At 28.3% G+C, this 12,933-nt stretch overlaps 1 protein-coding gene across 4 annotated transcripts in view; it reads left to right on the top strand.

The window, feature by feature from the left end:
* The window catches only part of LOC100574895 (calmodulin-binding transcription activator 1), a 118,744-nt gene that overhangs the window by 98,747 nt on the left and 7,064 nt on the right, over positions 1-12,933 (top strand). For 3 of the 4 annotated variants that reach the window (XM_029487424.1, XM_029487421.1, XM_029487420.1), the window contains exons 8-25: positions 41-84; positions 3,889-4,059; positions 4,241-4,360; positions 4,679-4,813; positions 5,583-5,911; positions 6,423-6,556; positions 6,640-6,755; positions 6,816-6,939; positions 7,402-7,622; positions 7,689-7,855; positions 7,933-8,035; positions 8,124-8,256; positions 8,334-8,418; positions 8,478-8,560; positions 8,651-8,801; positions 8,916-9,016; positions 9,953-10,099; positions 12,308-12,375. In XM_029487424.1, the coding sequence (XP_029343284.1) occupies positions 41-84; positions 3,889-4,059; positions 4,241-4,360; positions 4,679-4,813; positions 5,583-5,911; positions 6,423-6,556; positions 6,640-6,755; positions 6,816-6,939; positions 7,402-7,622; positions 7,689-7,855; positions 7,933-8,035; positions 8,124-8,256; positions 8,334-8,418; positions 8,478-8,560; positions 8,651-8,801; positions 8,916-9,016; positions 9,953-10,099; positions 12,308-12,375 (2,432 nt within the window). The remainder of the gene's footprint in view (positions 1-40; positions 85-3,888; positions 4,060-4,240; positions 4,361-4,678; positions 4,814-5,582; positions 5,912-6,422; positions 6,557-6,639; positions 6,756-6,815; positions 6,940-7,401; positions 7,623-7,688; positions 7,856-7,932; positions 8,036-8,123; positions 8,257-8,333; positions 8,419-8,477; positions 8,561-8,650; positions 8,802-8,915; positions 9,017-9,952; positions 10,100-12,307; positions 12,376-12,933) is intronic. The other variant, XM_029487426.1, reaches the window with a different exon arrangement.

Genomic DNA, 12,933 nt, shown 5'->3' with positions numbered 1-12,933 from the left:
TAGTGTAAAAAATATCTTTTGTTTATTATTTTATTTTCAGTTTATGAGGAAGACCCTGACCTTAGCAACGAAATGGAAGTATCAGTAAGTACTTGTAGTGCTTCGAACAAAATTAAATTGGTTCAACGAGCCCGTTTAAAATATAATAAACACTTCTTTACATGTAACATATAAAATGTACACGATAGATTGTAACCGAACATATAAAATATTTGAATGTATCTATTTAAATATATATATATTTTTGTTTCTAAAATAATAAACATAATATTATAATTTTATTTAAATGAAGAAACATTTCCATAATTGAACATTTAAAAAAAATATAAGTGAGTATATTATCATGCACCACAGCCAAATCATAACAAATTGTTATAATAGCTCCATTTTGGTTTTTTTTCATCGGTATAAAAAATAAAATGTATTCTCATTATTTATTTATTAAAAACTCTATAGAAAAACTACAATAGCATTAATAAATAATGCTAATAATTAACTTATATTATGTGTGCCATTTTAACCTATAATAACGTAAATTGCCTATACCTATACATATCAAAATAAGTAAAACTTTTTAAGCAGACCAACAAAAGTTGTTGAAAATTGATAAAATGTTGTTGGCCTTAGTAGGTATTTTATAAATTATTCCAATACCACTATCAAACTGAGCATTTCTATTCCTAATTAGTTTACAAATACGTATATTACTTGAATAATATAAGTATGCATAAAAACAAATATAGGTATATACCTATTTAGTAATATTCAGAATATTTATATAATATTTATATAATATTTATATTCTGATAATTGTTCTCTTGCGATTATAACCATTAAAGATATTTACTTTCATATATTATGAAAACAATATTGATATCGTTGGTATAGTTACGTTTGACTGTTAAATCATATTATAACATACTTACATATTTCTTATTTTGTAGTTATATTATTTCATATTTTGTAAAAATACAAGACATTCCCAATTTCCTATCCTAATTTCCAATTTTGATTTAGCTTATAAAATAAAATAGCGATCTCCTTATACTATTCAATCAATCAGAAAAAATACGTTTTTACTTCGACGTATGACTTATTATAAACGGACCTCAGTTTTGGAAAGTGACGGTAATAGTGCGGTTACATTAATCTAAAAAAGGTTAATATATAATTTGAAAAACATTTATTAACAGTCTGGTTAGGTTACCTTAGCCATCAAATTTTTTTTTGAACTTCTGGTAGAGAACTATATTTTTGAAACGTAATTTTAAAATATTTTATGGATAAACGGTAAATATGTTTTGGTATGATATTTAATCAGAATGAATTTTATTAGTACCTATTCGACAAACAATTAAAATGACATATTTTATATCTAAAAAATGTATTATATTTAAACGTCAAAACACATAATATAAAGATAAATAAAAACGGCACTCTGAAATTAATAATCCTCATAATAAATCAGACTTTTAGTAATTTCATGATTCTTTTTACAAGTTACAATGTTAATTCTTTTTTTAAATTGTATAATGTTAAATGTTCTACTGCTAAATTCTCAGTCAAGTTATTGAGGCACAATATAATATAATTTCGTAGTATTATTATTATTATTTAAATAGCACACAAAATTAAAAATAAAACGAAAAAAGAATCAATATTATGCCTTTATTGTCTATTTAGGTAAAATATTGATCAACGCCTTAGCGTTTTCTAAATGATACAATATGTCATTTCAGAAGTTTAAATTAAAAAAAATATACCGAATTTTTAAACTATGAGTACTCAATACTCGTAGGTAATATATTTTTGTTGATAATTTCCAGTACTAAAATGGCTTTTACTCAGGTTAATATAGAAACTATTAAATTAGTTACTTAACAAATTCTCAATTGGCTTATTTACTTAAATTTTAAACAATTTTACATTAATTTGTAGAATTCTGTAGTAAACAATAGGAATAAATTAATGTTTGCATAATTTATAGTACAAATATTAATGCAAAGTTTATTATATTATAGTTTTGATTAATTAGTAAGCAGTATTTTTAACATGGCAAATTGTAAAGAGATAAATACATAAAATAAAAAATGTATTCAGAAAAATCAATATAGTGTCAACTGTTGATCAAAAAATCATGAATGCACCTAATCTAAAGACTTACTTATATTAATTTAAATAGAAAAAATGGATGTTAGTGCTGGTGCATAATATATGAATTTGTATGAAACTCAATATCCAAAAAGTTAATATACTAGGTACCATTTAACATTTGGTTTTCTACAAAAAATGTTTAGAGAAATTAGATTTAATCGTATAACGTCACGTTAACAGTTCAAATGAGTATATAATCATTATATTGTAGAAAATAGCGTGTTATCGTTATAAAAACAGTTAAAATCAGTAAAAACAACTATTCAATCATAATAATGGTCATTTGCTAAAAAAAAATGCAATACTTGGATTTCTAGAAAAATAAGAACAAGTTTTTGGATTAATTTAAAATGTATGATAACTGCAGATGAGGTAAAAATTGTATTTTTTTAAGTGTTAATTTTATAAGGTACGCATGAATCGAAATGTATGGATAGTATAAAATTAAATTGGCAAACAACTATAGCACGTAATCCTAAACTATAAAACAGATGTTGCGACGACCAAATGCATTCAACTTCTTTAAACTGATACAGTAGACAAACAAATTACCGATATTATTTTATACTTGTATACAATACTTAACATGCAAATAATACAAAGTAGTCACATCAAACTTTTCAAATCTAAAATACGGCCGTTCTACTACAAGCATATTTTGAACTTTTAATATTGCTTTTCAAAGTTATCGTAAGTTTTTTTTCAGGAGCCATGTCATTAGCATGCCTACATGTTTTACCTGACGTTATTGTACAATGTAAGATAACTTTTCTTAGATTTTAATTCATGCAAAAAAATCATGAATACAATAAATTTCATTTTTAGTTTGTTTAATTTAATTTAAAACGTTGTTATATTGTGATTTAGAAGAAAAAAAAATTTATAATGACATGTTTTTAAATAAATTTTTAAACTATACTTACAGATGAATATTGTAGGTATACCTTCTATAATATATTATATGTAACGATGTTTATATTTTCAATCATATTTGCATTTTACTAGGTACGGAGATTTTACTGAGTTCATTGAGATTTTCATTTCCTATTTCAGTTTTGTTATTTTATTAAGCTAAAAAGGTAGACATGTAAAAAAAAACATTATTATACAAACGTGGCATTCGTTAAATTTCAAAAATAAATTATATACCATTTATAAACATACAAATAATTAACCACATATTTGGGTATATATAGTACAGGTACAGCAATTGTCCTTTGTTTATTTCAAGTCATTTTCTATAACAAAAGAGAAAATTTAATGATAAAAGTTAATTTCAGCAAATATAATATAATTTGATGAATGCAATTTATGCAACCGGATAGTCTTAAACATTCCATCATCGGTGAAATGTCAAACGATTTGCATGAGGTTTTCTAGTTTATTCTAAAAAGCTGTATACCGATGACCACCATGATTCCGGTTCGAACCCATCACTTAAAATCTCGTATAATGATTCAAATCTGGTGTGTAATAAAGCTCGTATAAATTAAAATAATATTGTGATTACGATGTTGTCCTTTGACGACGTGACCTATATAATATTCTACAGAGTGGACCACCGGTATCTACCATTTTTCTGTGTTGGTGACCAAATAAAAAACAGAAAAACATTGTGGGCCACCCTATATCATATGTATAATACATAATACTATATTATCATGTATGCACTACACCTATTCCCGAAATCTAACCCAACGAACTGATGTATTATTGTACTATGTTGTCTGGTAGACGGCCGAATGTGTAGCCGCCATGGTCACACAGCTGATGGAGTGGCAGAAGAACGCCAGGGCAACTTTACTTAGCCGAACGCTGGAATGCGGATGTCCGGACTCCACGTGCGCGGACGGACAATCGTGCTCGCGTCCGATCAGACGGATTTCACCGTCAGACAGCAATCAGGTGCGTTTTTTTTAGTAAATAAATACATTGGCGATGGTCCAGAAATAGGTCTGGATGTAAAACTAGTACGTAGAAACAATAATATTATGGTATTCACTTATCATAATAATGATAATATAATTTATTGTATAACGTCACCGTTGATTTGGATTGCTTAAAACATGGTGACAACGCTTCGCAGGTGTCGTCGACGACTGGAAATCGATCGCGCCCCGGTACAATGTTACTCACCAACCACCACGTTAACTCGTCCAGAACCACGATGAACACATTAATGATCGCTAATCACGTCAATCATAAGGTACGCAAGACGACAAACTCATTCGTTCATTCGTAAAAAGCGAAAACACACTTTTGTTGTCATCGATTACCGTGAAAAACACTAATTTGAATTGTTTTTTTTTTCAATTTGGGTTTCTATTCCACATCGATTAAATTTAAAACTTATTCTAAAACAAATCAACCCATATGCTCATTAGATATCATTTAAATTTGGTTATTGACCAACGATATTTACCAATGATATTTAGTACATTTTAATATTCATTAAAAAATATGATATTCAAATCATAATATAGTGTTATATGATGATAATGAAAAATATAAATTTCGATAACAGGCACAGAGTGGGCCTACCTCCTTGAACACCACAATGAACAACAACTTGTTGTCAAATTCCACAAGGGATTTTCGCAATCAACCACAACAACAGCAACCGCAGCAACAACAACAAATAATTCTCAAGCACGATTGCGTAAGTATCTATTCAGATCCGTTATTACTTATTTCATGCTAAGAGTGGTGACAAGAAAATACGAAATTGGGTTCACTACGAATGTTGTAATTTTCGTATAACCCTGTATATTGATTGTAAAGTTGACACCACTAACCAAGTACTAACATGTACCAAGTTGTATTTAAGTACTACGTTTTATTTTCGTGAAAATGAAAAATTTAAAACAAGATAAAATAGGTATGTGCGCTTATCAAACTCTTTTTTTGACAAAATCAGTTTTTTACGATCCACTACATAGTCTATATGTCTATATATCTATTAAAAATATAAACTGTACACAGTTTGAGCGAAATCAATGCATTTAAATATACCTATTTAATATACCCATTTTTTATATATTAAATAATTCATGAAAACAGTTTCCATAATTTAAAAATTAAAATAATTTTAACATTGAGCTTGAACAATTACCAATATTGTTTAAAAGTTATTAGTGCACATGGTATATAGTACCTAAAAAAATAATTTTTAACAGTTGAACTTCGAAACAAATAATTAAAAAATTATACTTTGTAATATTATATTTTTGTATTTTTACTGGTTATACCTACTTCTAGTGTTAATAAATAATTTTTCTTCTTATAAAAACAATCAAAAAGTTCATTAAAAAAAAAAAGTTCTTTTATAATTATTGTTTCTTAACAATGCTTGACTGTTGCTTAAGTTTTTATTGTTTAAATATCTGCATAACAAACTATAATATAGTGCTTTATTTTTTTATTTATAGAGAGATAACAATCAAATATTAAACAACAGACAACCACCGATCAACGTGACGGACAATAATCACATTCCCACTACAATGATATCATATAAGCCACAAGGTTCAGACGAAGTGATCCACGTGTATACCGAAAAACAAACGTATCACACTTCACAAAATCAAGACGAACATGCTGTACACTTGTTCCACGGACAAGATCATCTAAAACAACAGTCGGACCACGTGAAATCGGAATTCTATGATGTCACATTAGATTTGACCCACGACGACATACAACAGACGCTTTCAGCCAATATGCCTGTCTCGTGTGCCAATGCTGATCAATTGTTACGGTAAAATCTTAATATTATTTGGACAAACATCTAATCGTTTGACTTTACATGTATTTAATATTTTTTATCTCAAATGTTAATATCGTCACCGATTTTCGATTCAGTAATATATGTATTTTCGATACTCGTTTGTGATCCTCCGTTCAAATATTTAACACACTAAATTTTAAAACATTATGGACGATACCTATTTATCAATTAAGATAATAATGTAGGCGCGTGATCACGATTTTTTTAGTAGTGTTTTAATTTTATGTTTATATACCTATAACTTGTGAGGAATCACAGACTCTCCGTTGTAGTCATCGGTCTTTATAATAATAAAATCAAATATGAAATAGAACCATGTTACGACAATATAGGTACCTACTTTGTAACATCTGAAGCATATTTATTGTAAATAAACTTTACCATATTTATGGCTAAGGATAGGCTGATGTTTAACACACAACTCTCCGCCCTCCTGGAGGCGCAACTGTGATAATGTATTATAAAATTGTATTGTGTACAGATTGGATGACGATCATAGTAATAAAAATCTAGACGGCCCTGGAGACGATGTATTTGTGAGTCTCGATGCGTTTGATATGCTTACTGACTTCCAAGAACTTGATATCCTAGAACATGCAACGCAACATGCTTCAAGTATGCATCTAATAATGATCAGCACTAGATGAAATTAGTATTTTGTACCAATTTTTAATTAAATGTATAATATTGTTTCACAGATTTAGTTACGGATATAGGGACAAATGCTGTGGATATGCAGCCACATGGGCAACCACAATTAGACATGGATGTACTACAAATAACTGATTACTGTCCTGAATGGGCATTTCCCGAGGTTTGTGTAGGTTAATTATGTTGAGCATAAACTATTTTATTTGACTATATTTATTTCTAGGGAGGTGTTAAGGTACTAATCACGGGTCCCTGGTTTTCTTCCTCATCGTACACTGTTATGTTTGATACGATCACAGTTCCAAGCACTTTGATTCAAGGAGGTGTTTTACGATGTTACTGTCCAGGTAAACTATTGCTATTAGCCATTAGGTATTAAAATAAGAAACATAATATTTCTATAATAATACAAAAATACAAGAAATAATAGTACCTGTGTACTTATAGTATAAAAAATAAGTACAAGAATGTTATACTTGAAGGAGATATTTAGAATATTCATATAATATTTTGAATATTTGTGAGTAGTTATCATAAAGCATCTTAATATAAATTATATTATAATTCTTCTGTCCCGTGTTCAACATTCCTAACATTGTATCACAATTTATTGATAAGATAAAAAAGTCGATAATCCAATAAAATTGAATTAAACAATAAAAAAAAAATAAACAACAACAATTATTCAGTTATGCCTTCACTACTGACGGAAATATTATAATTAAAATTTCCAGAACTCGTTATTTATTTTGTACCTAAGATTTAATTAATCAAAGTTAGATTAAAAACCAATATGTCTTGTTCTGCAGCTCATGATATAGGCACCGTTACATTGCAAGTAGTCATTGATGGGAGGCCAGTATCAACCACCGCGATATTTGAATACCGTCAACACGAATTCCCACTAACTATTTCCTCATTATCAATGTCACACACGCCATCTCTACTCAAATTTCATTTGCTACAAAAACTTGACTCCATCGAAGATTACTTACAGCAGCCGAGCAATCAACAAACAGACCAACCATTAGTATATATTCTAATATTTACTGTTAACAATTATTTAGGTTGAGTTAATAAGTTTTTTTTTTTTTAGAAGGATAGTATCCTTATGTTTAGCAAGCCCAACTTTGAAGATCAGCTTGTAAATTATTGTGAAAAAATGAAACAGTTCTCGTGGAAATCTGAATCTGAATGTAACGTTAAGCAATTAGAAACCGAAACCACTATTTTACATATGGCTGCTTTTTTGGGATATTCTAAGTAAGATTAAGCAATATAATTAACAACAGTTAAAAGTTTTTCAATTAATCTTTCTAACTTTCTTGATTTGGTTTTAGACTTGTGTGCATACTACTTCAATGGAAATTAGAAAATGTGTCACTGTTTTTGGAAATGGAAGTCAATGTTTCAAAACAGGATCGTGAAGGCTATACGCCACTGGTAATAATTTACTAGTGATGAATTAATAAATTATCTCTTTATTATAATTATATTTTCTAATGATTATTTTAAAATTCTATTTTGGTAGATGTGGGCTTGTAAAAAAGGACACAAAGATACAGCAGTTTTACTGTGTCAGTGGTATCAAACTGTTCAAAATTCAAATAACAATTTTAATCAGGATTACTCTCAACCCGATATATTAGAATCCGTTCATCAGTGTATGAAACAACATTTTTTTTTATTTTAGTGAGATATACATATGCAGAATGACATGTTTTTATTATAATCATTACAGATTTCAACGATTTCAATCAAAATCAGTATTGCACCAATGACAATTCAAGTAACGATGTATTTTTAAGGCCCGATGGAATTAATAGGTAAATATTATATCTAGATAGTTTTATTATTTATTCACATACAATATCATGTTTTTTAGTGACATTAAGAAAGAAATTAATCAAACTACCGATGAGCCAAATAATCCAACACCTCCACCTAATAAATCTGTCACCATATTATGTAATTGCTTTATTTAAATTATATTTTTCTATTAACCATATATTTTATTTTTTAAATAATTAATTTAATTTTTATAACTACTCGTAAAAGGTTCAAAAGGGGAAACCAAAACAGATAAAAATGAAATAAAACCACAAGAAACTCAAGGTTCCAAAAGACCATTACCCAATAGCTTTTATCAAACGGATGACTATTATGATCAATTTTGCAAACCATCACTCTATTTCCCTTCTATTCAAAAGTAAATTATATCTTAATTTAAATTTTATAATTATTATATAATAATTAAAAATTGAGTGAAAGTTGTTTATCATTCACGTTTAATAAAGTCGTATATAATATTTGTTATGTATAGGTTCCAAAAGAGTTTGTTTCTTCCACTACAATCTCCTACATCGGATAGCGGGAATTCGTCCGAAAAATCACCAGTTTTAACAAAGTCTGATTTTATAATTTGTAAGTATACCTTTTGCTTAATGACTATCTTTGTTATTTTAAATTTATTATAATATATTATTATATTATTACAAATTAGACCTCAACATTTCGCTTTCGTCGATAATATAATATGATAATACTGTTACAGTTATTACTGTATACAGTTAAATTATTACTTAAATAATATTATGGTTATTATTATTACTATTATTATTATTATTATTATTATTATTATTATTATTATTATTATTATTACTATTATTATTATTATTATTGTGGCATAATCGACATTTAGAAAATATGTTAATATGACGTAATATTGTTATTATGTAAATGTAGGTGAGTAGGTGACGTAAATATTATATTTTCGGCGTATTTATTTATTATTATTATTTTAACCGTATTTAATCGTCACACGTTGACAATACCGTTATATACAAATAGCTGTATATTAATATTGTAGAGTAATTATACTATTATTTTATACTATACGCGCCAAAATAATAATATGTAGATTAACATAATATGGCATTAGTTACAATATTATTGAATCGAGAATTCACAATATTTGCTATTCGGGTGTTATGTTCAGAGATCGTATTGCAGGGCATACTTACAAGAATTGTGTTTGTTTGTTTGTTTTGTTTATTATTTGTTTAAACTATTATCATTATTAATTTTATTTTTAACGTTAGGAATTAGTTACCTACCTGCAATTATCCATATCGCCGGGCGCACAATCACGTTATCGTATAAATAATATTAAAACGGGCCAATCAGGCGACGGGCATTTATCGCCCCCCAACCACTGTAGGAGGCCAGATGGTTTTTTTTTATTTTATTTCTCCCCGTTTTTTCTTTCTGTTGTTTTTTTTTCTACATTATTTTTTATGCGTTCGATAGCTTTTATTTTTATTAGCTTGTTACGGTAGAATTTGATTGGCTGACCGTTAGGCATGGTAACCGCGCTGGCCGATGGACCGGCGGACGGAGCCGTGGGTAGTGAGAACGATGGCAATGGTAACACGCGATCCGACGAACATCAGAACGATGAACGAATCGAAGACGCTGTTCAAACGCCCAAAGATCCCGCTGAACACGGTATGAACACTATACACTACGGTACATTTTTACACTGTGTTATTACGATTTTGAAATAGATGATTGTGTACATATTATTATGTAATATGCGTACATATTATTATATGTGTTACGGGTGGATCGCGAAGTGCACGTGTGACGTTCGGCAATCACTTGGATTGGGTCAACGGTTTTTAACCTTTTGTGATACCTACATGGACCCCTTTAAAATACTTAATATAGCCATTTCCCACAGAAAAAAAATAAACGTGAGAATCCGTAAGGACTAGAAAATCCGGTCTCGCAGAGAAGTCATGTTTAGTGACGACTGTAATTAAAAATGTCATTGCTCTGAATAAATATTGCGGGTGCCAAAATACATTAAGTTAGATTAAAGTGCTAACCCGATGTGACGTTTATTTTGAGCTGAAATCAATGGTTATATAACCATAAATAGTGTTGAAGTCCACAAGAAAAGGATGGTGCGTATGGCTTATGGCTTATCCATGTTTCTGTATTTGAATACAGAAATATATAAATGACCTAGGTACCTTTAAAGAATAAGTAAAAAAAAAGAAAGATAATTAATACAAAATTAGACGAAGTTAAATTATAATTACAACAATTTAAACTGAGAAGTGGTGAGTTATCAAATAGTATGAACTGTTTCAAAAAAAAAGTTTTTGGTCATAAATCGAAAAAAATCCCAAAACACTCTGTGGACCCAGGAGTAAGCATCTTTGGACTTCCTAGTCCCTATGGTCCATCAATCATCAGTTAAGACTTAAGAAACACCGGATTAGGTAGTGTGATTTTTTTTATATTTATTAGTCATTAGTAAATTATAGAATAATAATTATAGTAACTCACATTGTCATAAACGTCGATCGGAAACGGGGATGGTTTGATGATTTAAAATGGAAGAGGATAAGAATAGTAATATAAATTAAATGCAGCCATATGCGGCACAAAAAAACTTTGTCATTGATAAGTATGAGTACCTAGGACTTCAATAACGATAAGAGGAACCTATAATCCGTATTGATTATAATCACAATTTATGTTTCTTTGCATATCGAACTAATATCTGTGACTTGACAACGGCAGTGAATGAAATCTTTGGAATCCGGTATCGAATTTACTAATAACTTTTTTAAGATAAGTAATATGTGTGACTTACAACACACATTTACCATAGTTTAATATGCTATAAAATCATAATACCTCTTAAAATATTACTTATTATAATACCTTACTCCTAAGTGTATCTGACATTTTATTTTTTTTTCATGTTTGATTCGATCGCACCCTCGGTCATGACCACAACTTTCAAAAGTTGAATCTAAAATACCATAAACAGATATTTAAATATGGCGTTTTTTTTTTTTTTAAATATAACATAATAATATATTTTAAAAATGATAACAATTAATGACTTTTGACTTCATTTACCTCATTTAATCGCAGTGACGCATAAATTCTATTTTTGTGCAATACGGTTGTAACGTAATTATTTTGCTGTAGAGTGCAGTAACACATTAATATTATTTTAAATCATTTAAAATGTAAAATCAAATCAATTCTCATTTAATTTAAACCATATGACTAAGTTGATAATACAAATTAAAAACATTAATGGATTTGTCCAGATACTATCACCGAACCTATATCCTATCACCGAGTTTCGGGCATCGCATGATCTGCCTGTAACATGTAAATAATATCATATTATGTGAATGTGTAAAACGTCATAATGAAATATAATTACAACATATTATTATGTGCGTATGAAACAAACGTCCACTGCAGTATTTTCACACCGTTCTTTATAGGCATTAGGCATTTTTTTTTCCATTTTTTTTTTGTTAGAATGTTTTATTGAAATGCACCATAATATTAGGCTATATTGATACGTTATTTTTTTCTCGTTTATATATATTATTTTAATATAGAGCTGAAGGTCGTCATGATTTATCATGTTGTATGCGTGTAGATTATAATTACTGTTTTGTATAGTAATAAAAATATTCGTTGCGATTTATTCTTTCTCTACGATGTACGTGTAAGTATAACAATGTCGCAGTGACCAGGTAAGCATATCAACTATATAATACTATATTATATTACCTACTTTGAAAGCACAACAACAATATTTCGTTCGATACGTTATGTTTTATTTTGTATAATTTCAATCATAATAAATCGTTTGTTTTGTTATTTTTTTTGCAGGGGAACACGATGTTCGTGTCTTGACATTAGCTGAACAATTCATAGCGGCTATGCCTGATCATATTAAGGTACTTAAACTTAACACAATATTAATTAAAACAGCATTTTTTTTTTAAATATATCTTGGTTTTAAATTTTGAAGTACTATTATTATCTAATAGGTATAAATCGTAAAAACGTCTACACTAATATTATAATATTTGCATATTACCAACATATTATTTTGTAAATAAATGTAACAAGTAGTTTTTTTTAATTTCAAAAATACCAGTAATAATATTTTATATGAACATTGAAGTATATAGATGATAATATACAGTATGTCCCAGAAGTCCCGTATCACTCATAGTATTTGGAAAATATTTTTTTACAGTAATAATTATGGAAATTCTGATTGAATAACATAATATTCGATTTTTTTTTCAAAAATTCAAAAAATTATCAAACATTTTTTTTAGGAAAATAAATTTATTAAATTTCCAAGATAGCCATTTTGTGGATCATATTTTTTAAAACAGTTCAAAAAAAAAAATATTAAAATTTAATGAAAATCGCCCAAGTTAGGGCTAATTATTATTGTGAATTTCTAAGAATAATAGTTATGTTACCTATGCATACGGTATTAG

This window comes from Acyrthosiphon pisum, chromosome X (genome assembly GCF_005508785.2).
Source record: "Acyrthosiphon pisum isolate AL4f chromosome X, pea_aphid_22Mar2018_4r6ur, whole genome shotgun sequence".
NCBI lineage: Eukaryota > Metazoa > Arthropoda > Insecta > Hemiptera > Aphididae > Acyrthosiphon > Acyrthosiphon pisum.
This window is presented reverse-complemented; position numbering and strand designations above follow the sequence as displayed.